This window comes from Typopeltis vanoorti, chromosome 13 (assembly GCF_054136105.1).
Source record: "Typopeltis vanoorti isolate ZY-2024b chromosome 13, IOZ_Tvanoo_1.0, whole genome shotgun sequence".
NCBI lineage: Eukaryota > Metazoa > Arthropoda > Arachnida > Uropygi > Thelyphonidae > Typopeltis > Typopeltis vanoorti.
Window position 1 is genome coordinate 105978074 of NC_143561.1, and position 18855 is coordinate 105996928.

The following is an 18855-nucleotide window of genomic DNA, read 5'->3' on the forward strand; positions in this document are numbered from 1 at the left end:
TTTTTCTATCCAAATGTGAGATGAAAGAAGAAAATTGGAGTTTTTTGGGGGAGGAGTGCCTAGAAATTTTATTTCTAGGAGCCTCTAAGAAATTTTGGGTCCTGAAAAATATATAGTTGGTTCTGCTTAATATTTCATCTACTTAAAAGCTTTCATTAAAAGAAGGAAACTAAAATGTCTAACAGAAAATCGCAATGAATATTACAACAAACAGTTCATATTCATTAAATTAACAAGCAGCACATGGCATTCTAAAGCATTAATGAAGATAAGCTTAAAATTTGTATGGCTGTTGGCTGCCATTTCAGTGGGTGCACTCTTAATACATTTATTAATTTAAAGAAAATAAATGTAAAGATATTTCTAAAAGATGTTACTGCAAATACATAATATGAGTTCTTATAAACAAAAAAAATAAAATAAATAAATAATAATACCAGTCACATTGAAAATATGACAGTGTTTTCTCTAATCCATATTTTTACACATATAAAAAAAATTAAATATTTTTAAGTATATTTAAGCTTTATGCAATACTGAGCTTTTTTTTTAATACCATATGATCTTCAATATTTCTTTCTGAATATTAAATGCAAGAGAGTTAATTTTAATGTGGCTATTGTCAGAATTAGACAAAGAAGCTTATGAAGTATTATTAAACCAATATGTGAAATATATATTTGGACTACTTTGCCAACCTCTGGTTAGTGAACTTAATTTTGATCCAGAGAGAGAGATATATACCAAATCTTATTTAAACTATCCAAAGAAATAGAGGGTACAAGCTTTCAAGACATTTTTATTTACAACTATAATGCAAAAAAATTAAATTTCAAAATAAAGTTTTTCATAATTTAATGAGCATTGCGAGACATTATTAGTGTTAATCTAAATAAACTAAAACTGTGAAACAAATTCAGATTAATATTAAAATAGTATGGCTGTTAATGCAGAGTCCCAAATTGTGAAAATGTGATAAATACTGAATTTAACTAGTCATAATTGAATGTTAATATTATGTCTGATTCCAGATGTAATCAAAATGGTAAAATGCAATACATCTGATGATATGTATATGCATTTAAAAAAATATATATAAAATATAAAAAAAAAAAAAAAAAAACTGAGACTCCTTTTAATCCTCTTGAATCAAATGCATTCCAAACTTCACTTCACTGGAAAAAAAGTACCATCATCCTCAATTACTTGTATCAGCAGTATGCATTTTTACTTCTGTATCTTCATCCCTTTTCTGCAGCTGTTGTTGCCACATAGCACTATAAATACCGCCTAATTCCAAAAGATCTTCATGTCTATAATAAATAAATAAATAACAATTAACATATCACACAAGTCATTCAAAAATATATGATATATATTAAATAAAGATATTTAATTTTTCAACATAATAATGTTGAAAAAAATTAGGTTTAAATGCATACTAATACTACAGATGATACCATTCATTCCATTTGCTTGCCATAGTTTTAAGGATTTTGTAATTTCTAGATGGTTCTCCCAATGTATTTTATTGGGATAAATACAACATGAATGATTTCAGGAGAACAACCATAGAAAAAAGTAACCATGCTTTTAGTGAATTAACATGAACTATAAGCAATTTCACAGCCTGGTTGACTGAGTGGATGCTGTGCTACACACTCTCCAAATAACATGATGTGGCTCACATCCTGCCTTGGGTATGGATGCTTGTGGAATGTCTTTAGGGGAAGATGGATGAATTTTATCATCCTGTGAGACCAGTGCCCTGCTTACTGGAGGCCCAAAGTAAAGTTCCACATTTGGTTGAGAGAGAGAGGATTGTTGGATTATATTTAAATAAATAAATAAAAACCCTTAGTACTTCACTAGCCTGGCTATACTGTATCATAGAGCCAGGAGATAAGAAATAGAACTGCAAATATTATCAAATACAACACTACTTATAATTACCAAAGTCCCTACATGTTTCAAGAAATCAGTTTCTTCACAGTTACACCTGATAAAAAAAAAAAAAAAAAAAAAAAAAAATGCATACATACAAGCTTGTTATCATAAGAATTAAAGTTGAAATTTAAATACAACATGCCCGCATCAAGCACCATTTTAACAAACTGACTGGCTATAACAAACTATCGTAAACCTAACCAAAGCCCTGCAGGTACAGTGCAATTTTTAAGGTAATTATTATAGTAAACTAGTTGTCAGCTTTAGCTGGGTGATTAATGTATTAAACATGAGCATGGATGTTTGCAACTGTCTTTAGGTCAGAGATGAATTTCATCATCTGGTGTGAGACTACTCCACTTACTGGAGGGCTGAGGTGACTTCTTAAAAAAGTTATATATTTGCTTTCTAGAGCAGGGTTTCCAGAAAAGGTAAGAATAAATAATAGAATTATATAAACAAAATAGTAAAAAAATTTCTTAGCCTGCTCATAGTACTGATGCACTATAGTTCTACTATCTTTTGTGGGAGAAAGATATAATAAACTCTCTATCATAACAAACTATTCCAGAGTCCTACTGAAAAAAAAAAAGTCTATTAAGTATGTAGACTGATTCAAAATCAAATTTTTTGTGCACAAGACCCAAACCTTACATAATGGCAACATTTGAAGAAAAAAAATAAGCAAATTCAGCAAGAGAAATGTGGTGGCAGTGTGTGAAATGATTAAAGAAGCAGCTGTTAAATTGTGAATGAAGATATTTATACTTAATAATACTTCATAATTAACATGATCCACCATATCATAAGCAGGACTTATTTAAATTTATTTTGTTAGTCTTTGGCTTATAAAATGTTATTCATGTAATTCCTTTCGAGTTTTGTTAGTTAATTTTATTTATGTAATTTTAGGGTATATCACAGACATGAAAAGGCTCTGTATTAAAGTATCATTTATTTTATTTGCTTTATTCCTTTAATAATAATAGAAGAAACTGTGATGTATGTAATTTTAATATATCCAGAAGATTCCTTGTGATATTATTTGATTGGTTGTTGTAAGAAATCATGCAAATTTCTCCTAGCGCGTGTTGGAGCATGAACTACTATATACCAAGGGAAAAGCAAGTTTGATGTGAGCTAAACCGGTGAGAAATAGTTACTAGCGGTAAAAAGGAAAGAGTGGACACGAAAACAAAAGTAAACAGGAGAAAGGAGTGGGATAGTATAGAGAATGGTAGCTAAAGACTGAAGGGGAATTTTGATGTGCCAAAAACGGAATAGAAAGGACTGGGAATCGCTTGGCATTTTAACTTACCTTTTTTCTACCAAAACTTTCTAACGCCTAGCAGTGGAATAGTGCAGGACATAGGATAATATGTATAAGAAAAAGAAGAAATAGGTAGATAATTTAAACCAAGTGCATAAAGGTTGTATCCTTCCGAGTCTATAAATCAGTCACGGAAATGGAAGATTCTTTTCAGTTTGTGTTACTACAAAGTAAAAGTCAGCAAGGACTTTAAAAATGTTGTTCGATCTCCTTATGATGTGATGAAGCTATATCCTGGTAAGATTACCTTTACTATACTTAGTGAGAAGTAACAAAAATTAATTCTGCCGAAAGTAATTTATTCCTAGTTGCTGTATTCAGCGAGTCAAGATTTAATGTGTGATGTGCTAAGACTTTTACCTCTTCAAGTGACAAATACTATATTACTGAATTACGTGTTTATTGACTGAACGAGAATATTGAAAAGCCTATTTGTTGTAATTTAGGAATCTCGAACTTACAAGAACTAAATTTGATTGACTGAGCTTAGAGAATTACAAATGAATGTCTGATGGTTCATGAGTTGTATTGTATTCTTTCTGAATATCTTGAACTGATTTGATATTTAAAATGTTTTGAGATGTAGCCTTGGTCAGAGTGAAGTTATGATAGAAGTTCTTTGTAACAAGAAGAATAAGATCTGTTAATATAGTTTTTAATTATAAATTCTAAGCTCAGCTGAGTAGTATACTAGTATCTTAATGAGAGCTTTATATTCGTATAATTGTAATGTCCCTGTTGGAATACTGTATTATGATGTAATTTATGTGACACTGCATTAAATAATTTTATTTGAATTGAATCTTGTATTTGCCTGATTTTTTTCATTGCACCGCTCATTAAATATTTCGAACCAAAAGCGGGAGCTTTGCTTAATAGTAAGAACCTCGGCCTAAAATCAGTTTTATAAGTACAGTTGAAGGTTGATTTATCAAAGTTGCACATGCAATTCAGAACACAGTATACTATAAATTTTCTTCATGTTCGGATGATATATCAGCCTACAACCAATTAAATACTAACAAGAAAGAGTTATAAGACAATAAAACATAATTGAGCATAAGTACGATCCAACACAGCCCACAAGAAAGAAGTTATACAAAATGTTTCTGATCCAGTATGTTAGCATATACCATTAGAGAATATGAAGGAAAATGCATTAAAGAAAGTTGAGTGCAAAGTCATGGAAGAATTTTTAAAATAATACAGAAAATAAAAATTATGAAAGCAAGAAAATGTTATATATGCCACTAATAAATCTTGGAAATGGAGGCTCATGTACTACAAAAGGAATTAAAGGTCACGAACTTGATGTTCAAACTGAAATTACGGATATTCTTTACTCTGAAACATTAATTGAATATGTAACAAATGACAGAAGAGTAGTATAAATATGTTCAGGAGGAATGAACCACATATCACTATTTGTATTTGAGATAGAAAAGTTATCAGAAAACTAGGTTATGGAAAGGTAGCTAGAGGATGATTTTCAACCAGAAATGCTAAAACTAAATGGTAAAAAGACTAGCTACACTATATGATCTAGAAGGATTAGTCTCAAGATCAAATTCTATATATAGGAGAAAGGTCGTAAGCCATCCATGAAAGGTTGTAGACCTCTATTTTTTTGTAGTTTTTTTTACATAGTCTTGAAACCCTACTTTGGAGACAAAGCATGAATATGCGATTAGAGCTATCTTGCTGTTCCAATTTATAAAAAGCATAATAAAACTGAACATGAAAATTAAAGAGTTCTCTTATTGATTATTCCAGGAAAGATTTCTGGAAATATACTTAAGAAAAAGAAGGTTAAGGAAAATTGTTGGGTGAGGGGAGAAGAACAAGCTAGATTTAAGTCAAAGAGGGGTTGCAAAATCATGGCAACATAATAATTCTTTAAAGTTTTGACCATGTAGAAACATATAACAAGATACCAAGAGATCAACTGTTCAAAACACCAAATCTGCATGACGTAAATACAACATAACATACAGCAACAGAGAGCTTATACATGAAATGCAAATTAGCAGTTAGAATCGAAGGAGGTGTAGGAAAAAAAAAATTGTGGTAAATCAGGGAAAGACAAGTGGTTTCATATCTTTACTGTTATTTATAATCTATATGGACCACATTATTAAAGTTATAGTATTAAACTGGGGGGTGCTTAAGGGTCAAAGCTGTATAACTGAGAGGAGACCTCCACATAGCCTTTAAAGGAATGCGGAGAACCGACCAGGGCTTCTGACCTAATGTCCAATCCTCACCTTCTCGTGGTGCACCCTGTTGGGTATCTACTTTGATACTGAACGAACGAGGATGGGCTGGCAATTTGGGATTTAGCCGACCAAATTGTATTCTTATTGGTTAAACCAAAATAAAAAATGATGGTACAACATGACAAAATTTCATGCCGGCTGGGGCGTCGCCCGGTTAAACAAGGCCCCCGTTGTTTTCGCCAGGGAACCAGGGCGAACAGCGAAAAGTCAGCTACTGGAACAAATCTGAAAACAAACCCCAACTCAACATCACCAGAGTTAAAGATCGGTACTATCAACGTAAGAAGCCTGAATGGCAAAGAAATGGAGCTAGCTGAGGAATTAGATAAGTACCAGATCGACATAATAGGGGTGACTGAAACAAAAAAGACCAAAACTGGTGAGATCTTTCTGAGCAATAAATACAAAATGTTATATTCAGGCAATAACAATCAAGGAAAAGAAGGAGTAGCCATAGTATTCAACACAAAATACGAGGCTAATCTTCTTGAATGGCAGTCAGTCTCAAGTAGAGTAATGTGGGCAAATATGAGAATGGGGAACTGGACAATGAGACTTATTTGTGCCTATGGTCCCACAGAAGGTTCTACTAAGGTAGAAGTGGAGGAATTTTTTGAGGCTTTAGAAAAAGCAACTGACACAATGAAAAAGGAAAAGTTGGTCCTTGTTGGGGATCTAAATAGTAGAGTAGGAAATGATTGTGAGACATACAAAAATATTTTGGGAAAATTTGGAGAAAAGAGCAAAGCTAATAATAATGGCAAATATCTGTTGGATTTCTGCTCAGGACATGGACTGGTTATTACTAACACCATGTTCCAACATAAAAATGTGCACAAATTCACATGGAGAGAAGAGGCTAGGAATAAGAAAAGTCTCATTGACTATGTTATTGTTGATAGTGATGTTTTCTCCCTGGTGCAGGACACCAGAGTGTACAGAGGATTTGAAATTGGAAGTGATCACTATTTAGTCTTGAGCAGGATAAAATTGAATTTCATATTGAAAAGAATAACATGTAAGAAAGTTTTAAAGCGAATAAAAGTTGAGCAGCTCTCAGATGTAAACTGTAGACTAAAATACAGAAATATTATTGAAAAGAAAATGAAAGAGTTTGAGAACAGGAATCAAACCTTGGAGATTCAGTGGCAAACTCTGAAGGAAACATTGATTGATTCTGCCAGAGAGGCATGTGGTGAGGTTGTGTGCAAAGATAAAAAAATCAGAACTCCCTGGTGGACACAGGAAGTTAAAGAGGCAGTGAAGGAAAAGAAGAAAGCATATCAAAAGTTCCTGGCAAATAAGTCAGCTTTTACTCTTACGGAATACAGAGACAAATGTAAGAAAGCTAAACAGTGTGTAAAACTAGCTAAACAAAAGTCATGGGAGGACTTTGGCAAGAATATAGAAAATAAATATCAAGAAGGTGGCAAAATATTCTGGAGGTTGTTGAAGAAGCTTAGGAATGGAGGAAAGAGTGCTGTAAAAGGAATTAGAGATGATAAAGGTGAAATGAAAACAGGAGAAAAAGATATCCTTGAAGTATGGAGTAATTACTTTGAAAAACTGCTAAATGAAACAAGCAGTGATGACAGCACAGTGATAAAAAACACTGACCAGGCATGCAGTCAGGAATACATATCCATACTTGAAGTAGAAAAAGCCATCAAAGGCTTGAAATGTGGAAAGGCAGCAGGAGTAGATGATATTCGACCAGAAATGCTGAAGTATGGTGGTATAAGAGTCTTACAGTGGCTGCACTGCATAGTTCAGAAAGCCTGGACAGAGGGACGAATTCCCGATGATTGGAGTAGAGCTCTCATAGTACCCATATATAAAAAGGGAAATAAAACTGAATGTGAGAATTACAGAGGTATTTCCCTACTGAGTGTTCCTGGCAAGATCTATGCAAGTATACTTGAGAAACGGTTGAGAAGAATTGTGGAAGAAAAGCTTGGTGAAGAACAAGCAGGATTCAGGCCAAATAGAGGCTGTCAGGATCAGATATTCACTTTACGACAAATAGTCGAGAAAGCATGGGAATATAACAAAGATCTGTATTTAAGTTTTGTCGATTTGGAAAAGGCATATGACAAGGTGCCAAGAGAGAAGCTATTCAATACGCTGCAGTTATATGGTGTCAATGGGGCATTATATCAAGCAATACTTAGTCTTTATTTGAGTTGTGAGTCAGCAGTTAGAATTGAAGGAAGTACAGGAAGATGGTTTAATGTTAAATCTGGTGTGAGACAAGGATGTACATTATCCCCTCTGTTATTCATTATCTATATGGATCACATTATGAAGGAATGTGGTATTAAACCTGATATCAAAATTGGAGATGTTAATGTCAGCTCTGTGCTTTATGCGGATGATGTTATACTTCTAAATAAATCCGCTACAAGTCTGCAAGAGTCTTTGACTAAATTGAATAGCTGTTGTAATAGATATGGTATGAAGGTCAGCAATAAAAAGACAAAGACAATGAAAATAGGCAGAATCATTGAAAATGTCAACTGTGTTGTGAATGGAGAACCTGTGGAACAAGTAAAACATTTCAGCTACTTAGGCACAATTTTTACTGAAGATGGTAAACTAAATATAGAAATAGACAACAGAATCAGCAAAGCTGGTATCGTGGGAAGTCAATTGAATAAATTCATATGGAATAAGAAAGAAATTAGTCGGAACACTAAATTAGCTGTATACAAGACTGTGTTCAAACCAATTTTAACTTATGGATCTGAGAGCTGGGTCAGAAGTAAAACACTTGACCAAAGACTAGAGACCGCAGATATGAGAGTCCTGAGAAAGATTAGAGGCGTGAACAGATGGCATCAATGGCAATATCATATTAAAAATGAGGATATTAGGAAAGAACTTGACATTGTCAGCATCCAGGAATGTGTTAGCAGAGCTAATCTCAGATGGTATGGTCACTTAAATAGAATGGGAGAGGAAAGATTAGCAAAACAAGTGTTCTCTGCCAGGTTGGCAGGAAAACGACCCAGAGGAAGACCAAGATATAGGTGGATTGATACGGTACAAAGTGCCTTAGACGATAGAAATATAAGATCTGATAATGTTGGAGTCTTGACAAGTAACAGACTGATTTGGAGGAAAATTGTAGATAGGAAGTTAGTAATGATGTAATTTTTTCATGTAGTACTGTCATATCCTGTACACCCCTTGAGGGTACATGGCAGGAATTTGATGATGATGATGATGATGATAGTATTAAACTTGATATTCATATTATTAACAGACCTCCATGGAGTCAAGGACTCACCAAGGGAGAATATATCACCCATACCAGCTGCCATACCTTCTCTTAAACTCCTCCACACTAAGTGCACCCACCACATCATCATCAGGCAAGCTGTTTAACTCACTGCTCTCCAAGAGAAAAATCAAGCTCACCCTCTTTCTTAATAGTACACAAATTCAACTTTCAAGGATGCCCCCCTTATCCTCTCCCATCTTTAATATATAGCAAAAACTTCCATCAATGTTATCCCATTACTTCCTTTCAGAAGTTTATAGGTATCTAGCATATCACTCCTCTTCCTGTCTTACCAGTGTTTGCAGTTCACATACCTTCAATCTGTCCTCACATTCTGCATTCTATAATCTCTCCACAGCTTCTTTATCCCATTGGAATCCAAGAGACCAAATCTACACACAGTAGTCCAGGTGCAGTTATATCAAAACTTAATAGGAGAGAAATATTACTTCCTTATTCTTAAATGTCAATGTTCATTTCAGCATCACAATTATTTCCTGAGTTCTATTTGCAATCTTAGCTATGAGACCTTTGAATGAGATCCCTAGCCTCATCAATATCTGCAAGCATAATTCCACAAAATAATATGTCATTGGAAATCTTATCATGCCAAAGTGAATAACTTTACACTTATATAACACTGAACTAACAACTATTATCATTGGGCTACAGTTCTAACTTATTCAAGTCATTTTCTAAGTGCCACATACCAGTAGCATTCCTGATTGCCCTGCATATCTTCACATCATCACCAAACAACTGCACATCTCTTGTCAGGTCCTTCTTGATATTATTAGTGTATATATCAAACAATGGTTCTAGGATTGATCCCTGAAGCACACCATTTGTCATCTTAAATCTTGAAGATTCATTCCCCTCTACTTTCTGATACCTGTTCTCTCAGTCACCCTCTTATCCAAGTCAGCAGCAATCCTATATTCTCCAAATACCTCAGTCAAGTCCAGCAGCAGCATATATATTCTCCTTAACCAACTTAATTATATTATCATAAAATATGAGTAATTAGTCAGATATGACCTTCCTTTAGTAAACCGATGCTATTCCTAGTAAAATACTACATGTCTATCAACCCATTTCTGTATGCACGTTTTTTCATCAATTTCCCTAAAATCTTTGCCACCACTCTAGAGACATCAATAGCTCTATAGTTACACATTCAGTTTGATACCATCCCTGTACAATGGGACTATCATACATTCTTTCCATTTCTGTGAGATCATTCATGAGTTAACACTAATTATACAAACAGGTAAGGGTGCCAACCACTGCAGCTGAACTTTTCTTTCATCATATGTACTGATATCCCATCTGTCCCTACTGCAGAATTTTTGTCCAGATTATTTAACAGCTCCTGAACCTCCTATTAAATTCCAATTCTGTCTGCTACATCCAATGCTGTGGTAGCACCATCTCCATGTTATATACACAAGGTTGATAAAAGATCTTGGTAAAGTGAGCACTCATTATTTGAACATGCATCTGTTTCACACAATCATCCAGTCTACATTCAGTGAAGTTACACTCCCACTTTAATTCTTTCTTTCATTTACTTGTAGCATAATTATAAAATTCTTTTGGATTGTCCTTAGCCTATCCACCAATTTCTTGCATACTCTGACTTTACTGTTAACTTTTCTGTCTTGCTCATTATATATTTTATAACTCATCTTTATTATCACAATATTTCTTATTGCTTTTGTGTGTATGCATTACTAGTCTCATATTGTATTCCCTGAAGATGTCTCTGTGATTGAAACAAAATATTGGAAGAAATATATACTATTTTTAATCCTTTCTCAATGCTGTTTCATTCCATTAAGCTGCTAATACGAGTTTCTCCCAGCCTTAACATATGGATCTTTGTTTAATAATGCTTCACATCCATTTCACTCTCATCCTGTTCTTCGAATTCTAGGAACACATTCAGATACTGCATCATTTAAGCATCTTTTCAATGCTTTCTACGCACTGTTGACATTCTTTTTATGCAGTAACCACGGGAGTGAACATAGTCATTTCTTGAGTTTGTTATAATTTCCACCTTTGTAATTGAACATATCCCTTCCTAATTACAAAGGTGGAAATTATAATTATTTATAATTATTCAAAGAACAGGATGAGAGTGAAATGGATGTGAAGCATTATTAAACAAAGATCCATAAGCTAAGTGCTGGGAGAAACTCGTATTAGCAGTTTATTGGAAAATCCATGTAGTAGGCTGCTTCTGAAGGCAGTATAATCACATGATCACTTTCACCAACTTGTAACAAAACAGTCACATCCTTAACTGTTATCAAATCCAATACTTTTTTACCTTGAGCTCTTACAATATCTCAATAAATTCTCCTTCATTCTTATGAGTTTTCTCTGCTATTACCCAATCAATATTTGGACAATTTAAGTAACCCAAAATGACTATTTAGTATTCACCAGAGAATAGCATCCATAATTTGGAGATGCATTTCATCTTTCCCAGGTACCTGAGAAATGAATTGCTAGGGCAGACCCTAATCATATTAGCCTCCACATCACACCAGATATCTTCAAACTATACTGCATGGAACATGATTACTACAGTGTATTGTTGCTTTCATGCGTTTCTATCTTAAATGGACTGAAATAATCTGATATCATTAGTAGTACTATTTGCTCTATTATGTCTATCTTTCATGAAAATATTATACCTTTTACACTCAATTCCAGTTATCAGCTAACTTTGAAATTCGGGTTTCACTAATGTCAACAATCTTAGGCCACAATCTGTTTTTTTACCAAGGTAACAAACTTAATCCCTTTGTTTCTGACATTTGTATATAGACATAACAATTCACTTTTTTTTTTTTAAACTTGTATCTGCAATCTACTTGGCTCAGGAGGGACAACTCCCCCCCCACCCACCCACAACACACACACATTCAAAATGTCAGAACCCAACCCAATGTATATTCAAGCCCTTTTACTAGATTCAAAACCGTGCCCAGTGACATTTATATCATTATCACATAATGATGCATATTCTCACCATTCCTCTCATGGCGGTCTAGTTTGCACTTTTATTATTTTTTTATTTTATTCGTATGGGGTTCCCCCCATTCCTCCACCCACCGTCTCATAGGACCGGTTGAGCCCTCCTAATAAGGGATTAAGTATGTATTTTTATGATTGTAGGTCTGTGTGTGTAGTCATGGGCTGATTTTCCTGTTCTGAGGGATGAAAAACCCAAGTTTCCAGGTGAAAAAACCCTCTACTTCCATATAAGACCAGCTAACACACCTTTAGTCAAAAGAGACCAGATAAAGTTTCGTTGTGTCATGGATGGGAATCGAACCCAGGTCTTTCCAAATAAAGGGCTTTGTCTTTATTGACTGAGCTATGGAGGCTCAGTTTCCACTGACTAACCGATTCTCTGCATTAGGTCTTGCCTCAATGAATAATTTCTTCAGGCTCTTGATGCCAAATCCATTCAAGTGCAGGCCATCCTTTTCACCCAAGTCCTTATTTCCATCAAACTCACTCTATCCATTTAAAAACTCATTACCATTTCTTCTATACTTGAAAGCATTTGCTATCAAAACCTGCCATCTTCACTGAAACCAACAGACCAACAATTTTTATGCTTTCTTCTTTCTTATCTCTCCAGCAATCCTTTCATATCATCTCTCATATTGTATTTATCTGCTTAAACCACTTATTCCTATGAGCACTACTATATCTTTTACTTTTCTGTTTCTAAATGCATCCACTGCATCCTTAATTTTCACCTGTGAAAAGCTTGAAATAGTGATCCCCCCCCCCCCCCCATCAAGTGCAAATCTAATGAGCAAGTGTCTGTACTATATTATATCCTTTTCTTAAGTTCTACTATTGACCTTATCACTTTTAGTCTCTAACATCTCACTGACTGCTGTACTTTTCTGTCTCTTAATTTTTATATCCTGTCAGAGGTTTTTTTTTTTCAGAAGAACTTTCTGCCAATTCCCATATTGGATGTCTAATAATAATTTGTTTTAACCTAGAAATTTCTTATGTGAAATTTTCTACATCTTCATTGATATTACTGATATCAACGTACTAACATTCGGCAACAAGGCAAAGGTTCTCATCACCAACATCAATATTGATGTTGATTTTGGCATCATTTTTATATACTACCTTAAATTATTAATATATCTGCAGATATATTAGTAAAACCACAATAATATACTATACTAAAGGTACACTAATTAATCTATGAAAACATTCAATATTTAAAAAAAAAAAAAAAAACACCTATCTTACAGGAATATGAAACAAACCTTTCTCAATGAATATAATCCTGAATCTAGTATAATTTCTTTATGGTAATCACACACACAAGGAGTTTATTCATTCCTATTTCTGATAAAGGACTGCAAGACCCATAGAATGATTTTCTACTCAAGATAATTCTAAATAGGACAGAGGACAACGTCAAGGTTCAGATGTCTGAAGAATAGGCCGGTTTCAGAAAAGGTAAAAGCACCAGAGATCAGATTCTTTGGTTTAGATTTCCTTTGATAATGTGCTTTCGAAATCCCATTACCAAAAAGAAAGACATATGGCTAAAACAAGCAGAGAGAATGGCTCTCTTGGAGATCTGATGATAGTAAGGATAACAACAAAATAACTGAAGCTTTTGTTGTAAAGAAATATCAGAGCCAAGATAATACTCTGTCAAGAAGCATTTCAAAATGTTGTCATCTATATTATCTCCTTATGCAAATGACTATCTCATTCCTTTTCTCATCATTTCAAAGTGAATGAGTCAACTAATTAGTGACCTATTTATTTTACCACTCAGAGGTCAAGGCCATCAGCATATCCTTGTTTGTTGTCTGTAGATGCATGTCTTCTTCAAAACAGGTTAAAAACCTGTTTTGAAGAAGAAAGAACTTTCAGGAAAAACATTACCATTTCATAAATTTCACAGAACATAAAAACAGATTACATAAACAGAAAGTAATAGGTTTAGTTATGTTTGATAGCAAATGTTGCCTTAATATGCATCACTTAAAAGACAAGACATACATGTGTCTTGGCCTACAGATAAGGTTTTCATATTTTGTCTTTTCAGGCAGCATATTTTTAGGCTTTAGTACATATGTAGTGAGGCTTAAAACACATCAACATATCTTAGCCAGATGGTAAGTTTAGGAATACAATGTCAAGAGCACATTTTTCAAAATGCTCCATATAGAAATTGGCTACAGGGATCCATGGTAATACTCTGTCTCTATATATTGTGTACTTTGAAGTGAAGTAACTGGTATAAATGGCAAAACTGAAGAGATCAGCCAGCCTGGCTGGCCGAGTGGTTAGCGTGTCTGCTCTCCAGTCAAGTGGCTGTGGGTTCGAATCCCGCTGTGTGCATGGATGTTTGTGGAAATACCAGTGGTGGAAGCAGAGTTGTAGAGTAGATGCTCTCCCTCGATGAGTCTTTGGACTCCCTGGAGGTGACAAATAATAATAATAATAATAATAAATAATAATAATTTCTTCAACTTAATCCTATTATAAAAAAGGCCTAATCAAGTTCTTCCTATAACATACAAGATAAAAAACTAGATTTTTTTCTGAAGGAAAACACAACTCTCTGTAACTTTTCTGCACAACAGGGTGCAGAAACAGTCACAGAGGTATCTCTAACTTGTAGTTTAAAAATTAGTGTAGTTTTAAAAATTTTGATTTGCAGTACAGAAATAAACAGTTTTACCTACCTTCCTCGTTCAACAATCTCACCTTCTCTAATGACAAGAATCTCATCTGCATGAATAATTGTTGACAATCTGTTGATAAATAAAAAAAACATGTAACTCTAATATCCTTGATGATGACATAAACAGAACATAAAAACAGATTACATAAACAGAAAGTAATAGCTTTAGTTATGTTTGACAGCAAAAGTTGCATTAATATGAATCACTTGAAAGACGAGACATACATGTGTCTTGGCCTACAGATAAGGTTTTCATACTTTGTCTTTTCAGGCAGCATATTTTTAGGCTTTAGTAGTGAAGCTTAAAACACATCAACATATCTTAGCCAGATGGTAAGTTTAGGTTCAGTGTCAAGAGCACATTTTTCAAAATGCTCCATATAGAAACTGGCTACAGGGATCCATAGTAATACTCTGTCTCTATATATTGTGTACTTTCAAGTGAAGTAACTGGTATAAATGGCAAAACTGAAGAGATCAGTGATGTCAAGGGGAAACATTTTTAAGTAAAGTATCAGAAAGGGGGGATACTGGTAAATGAAGAAGTGATGTCAAAACTAACCACCATGAAGAATAAAAGGAATAAATCCACTGCCACAACTCTGCTCAGGCAAGTCTAGCTGACCATGTTTTGGATAGCTTGCACTGAATGAAATGAAAAACCTGCCATGATTCACCATATCGTATACAAACTTGAAAGACTTATTTTTGGAATCAGCAGCAGATTTAAAAAACCATACCTAAATAAATGTGGTTGTGTTCATCCCAAGATTTGGGATACTTAATTCTTAGATGTTAATTTCAGCTCTTTACTTTTTTGTAGATGATGTTATACTTCTAAATAAATCCAATACAAGTCTACAAAATTCCCTGACTAAACTGAATAACTGTTGTACCAAATTTTGGAATGATAATCAGGAATAAAAGTACAAATATAATGAAACAATGCAGAGACATTGAAAATATCAACTGCATCCTGAATGGAGAACCCATAGAACAAATAAAACATTTCAGCTACCTAGCCACGATTTTTAGCGAAGATGGCAAATTACATATGGAAATAGACGACAACAGAATTAGCAAAGCTGGCATGGAGGAAGTCAACTGAATAAACTTATTTGGAATAAAAGAGCAATTAGTCAAAACACTAAATTAGCTATATACAAGACAGTGTTCAAACCAATTTTAACTTATGGATCTAAGAGCTGGGTTAGAAATAAAACACTTAACCAAAGACTGGAGACCACAGATATGAGAGTTCTGTGAAAGATTTGAGAAGATAATGGCAATATCATATTAAAAATGAGAATATTAGGGAAAAACTTCACACTGTTAGCATTCAGGAATGGCAGAAAAAGAAAAAAAAAAGGTGGGTTGATACAGTAAAAATGCCTTAGAAGACCTGAAGTATTGGGGTCTTAACAAACAAAAGATTAATTTGGAGGAAAATTGTTGATAGGAAGTGAGTAATGATGTAACTTTCCATGTAGTACTATTATAATATATCCTGTGCACACCCTCAGGGGCATCCCTCTTAGAACTTTAGTCTTACATCTTTCACTTGCTGTTCTCTGTGTGTTTTTGTCTTATTACAATTTTATACTATATCCCAGAAGATGTCTCTGTGACAGATATGAAATACTGATACTAATAAACCTGTGTTTAACTTTATTGTGCTGCTTTCATTCTATTAAACTTAATTATGAATATCATTTCTCTGGTTGTATGATTCTATAAAAGTAGTTTGCAACATAAACAAGATCTAGTTTAATAAGTTACAATTTTATTTAAATTCCACCCAGAATAACTGCAATGTCAACAGTGACATTTCACTTATTTGTATATGTCCTTATTCCAAGTACAATTTTCTATGTTGAATAAAATTCAATAACCCTCAATACATTTTTAAACATGAACCTTTGTCCATAAAAGGAAATAAATCTTGTAACCAACTTATTTTATACTTTAGTACAATGAGTGGACTAACAGTTAGATAATTTGGAATCCTGCTCTAGAGACCAAACATTGATATTCTTGCAAAACTTTGTGCTTCCAGATAAGTCATGCTTATTTAGACATCTGAAGTGCCTTATTTCACATTCTGTTTTGCTGTGACAATGAACATCAACAATCTAAAGATATTCACTAACACTAGGAAAGAAACAATCTACATGGCTATCCAAGGTCAACCCCCCCCCACCTTGCTTATTGGTAGTGATGTTTTATCCCTAATTGGAGGCCTGAAGTAGTAAAGCATCACCATCTTACATCTCCAGAGCAGAGATGCTGGCTTCTAACTCCCCCCTCCACAAAAAAAAACACACAAACTTCAGACATTTCTTTTAGTTGAGGATTTTAGTTCTCAATTTGTTTGACATCCTCTCAAAATGTGTCATCAAACATCATGCAAGAACTAAAATCCTTCTTTATTTGGGTACAGCAGGCCCACATATAGTTGTGAAGAGGAAATGAAAGGTTTCTAGAGGTTGGTGTGCAGGTAATATCTATTTTAACCCACCTTTAACAAACATGAGTCAAGCTCTGCTGGACTCTATGTTTGTTAGAGCTGAATTGAAATATTCCTTTCCCCCAAAAATTCTAGGGGGAGGAAGGTTATTATTACTATTATTATTAATAGTAGTAGTAGTAGTAGTATTATATGGGTATATCCACAAAGTCAAGAGACTCATCGTGGGAGACCAACACTAACCATTATTCACACAATGGCTATAAAGAGGTAAATGCACCATTTGGGCATTCACAACTACCTCTGGCAATCCATTTCACTTATTTACCACTCTCTAAGCAAAGAACCACCAGCCTACATACCCTTACTAATTACACTCTTACACAACTTACAGGGGTGACTCCTTGTGCCACTTCCCCCTATTCCTCAAGTGTACTGGAATTTTCCTTTGTGTGAATCTTATAAATCCCTTTAGTAACTTATAGGTTTCTACATATCCTCCTATTTTCTACCTTTCAACAAAACTCTGCCAACCCACACAACCTCAGTTTATCCTCATAGGGAGCATTCCACCCACCTGTCACCAGCTTGATCACTAGTCTCTGAATTCTCTCTACCACCACCTCCTGATTTCCAAGAAACCCAGGTGACTAAATCTGTGCACAGCAGTCAACATGTGGCCAAATCATAGCTTTATTATAAAAAAGATTAGTTCCCCCATCCTTACTTGTCAGTGTATTCTTTAACATCCAAGTAATCCTTTGAGCTATTTTGCAAACTCTTGATGTCCTCTGAACTTCAAACATCTAAAGAAAGTACTTCCTGTAATCCAGTACTTTCCAAAGTATATTACCTTACATATTGTAACATTAAATTGACAACTATTGTCCTTTTCCCACACTGTCAATTTATTAAATCATCCTGCAGGATACTAACATCACCTTTATCAACTATTGCCTTCCCCAGTTTTGTATCACCAGCAAAATACTGAATACAGTAGTCCCCCTCCCCCCTATGGGTGGATTCGCTTTCAGTGGTTTCACTTACTCATGGCTAACCCAGAAAATATTAAATGGAAATTCCAGAAATAAATAATTCATAAGTTTTAAATTGTGCGCCATTTTGAGTAGCATCATGAAATCTTGCACTGTCCTGCCTGGGATGCGAATCATGCAAGAGTAGTGATGCTAGCAATTTGGATTTCCAAAGAATGCCAAAGAGAACTGGAAAGTGCTTCCTTAAAGTGAAAAGGTGAAAGTTCTTGACTTCATAAGGAAAGAAAAATCATATGCTGAGGTTGCTAAGATTCCATTCACATAACTTTTATTACAGTATATTGTTATAATTGTATTATTAGTTATTGTTGTTAATCTCTTACTGCACCGAATTCATAAATTAAACTTTATCATAGGTATGTATTTATAGGAAAAATATAGTATATATATATAAGGTTCGGTATACTATCCGCAGTTTTATGTATCCACTGGGGGGGGGAGGTCATGGAACATATATTCATATCCATCCATTCCTGAATTTTACCTTCAACCAACTTTTCCTATACTTTACCCACTCCTCCAGAGATACTAATTGGTCTGTAATTTGCTACTTCTGTGTTGGAGTTACCTTGATATAATGAAGCTATCTTATCCTCTTTCTGCTCCCTTGAAACCTTCCCAGAGCTGAGACTTAGATTAAACAACTTTATCAGAGGTACTGCTAGTTCTCTTGCACATTCTCATAACACATTAACTGACATACCATTCAGTCCCACTGCTATATTCCTATTGATATTTTTCA

General features: G+C 34.2%; 1 protein-coding gene across 2 annotated transcripts in view; it reads right to left on the reverse strand.

Annotated features, from left to right (window-relative positions):
- Positions 1 to 782: 782 nt before the first annotated feature.
- Hmt-1 (ABC transporter ATP-binding protein/permease Hmt-1) overlaps positions 783 to 18855 on the reverse strand; it is a 318374-nt gene continuing 300301 nt past the window's right edge. For both annotated transcript variants that reach the window (XM_090402438.1, XM_090402439.1), the window contains exons 20-21: positions 14593 to 14661; positions 783 to 1313 (exon numbers count right to left, since the gene is read on the reverse strand). In XM_090402438.1, coding sequence (XP_090258564.1) covers positions 1199 to 1313; positions 14593 to 14661 — 184 coding nt within the window. In that variant the 3' untranslated portion in view covers positions 783 to 1198. The remainder of the gene's footprint in view (positions 1314 to 14592; positions 14662 to 18855) is intronic.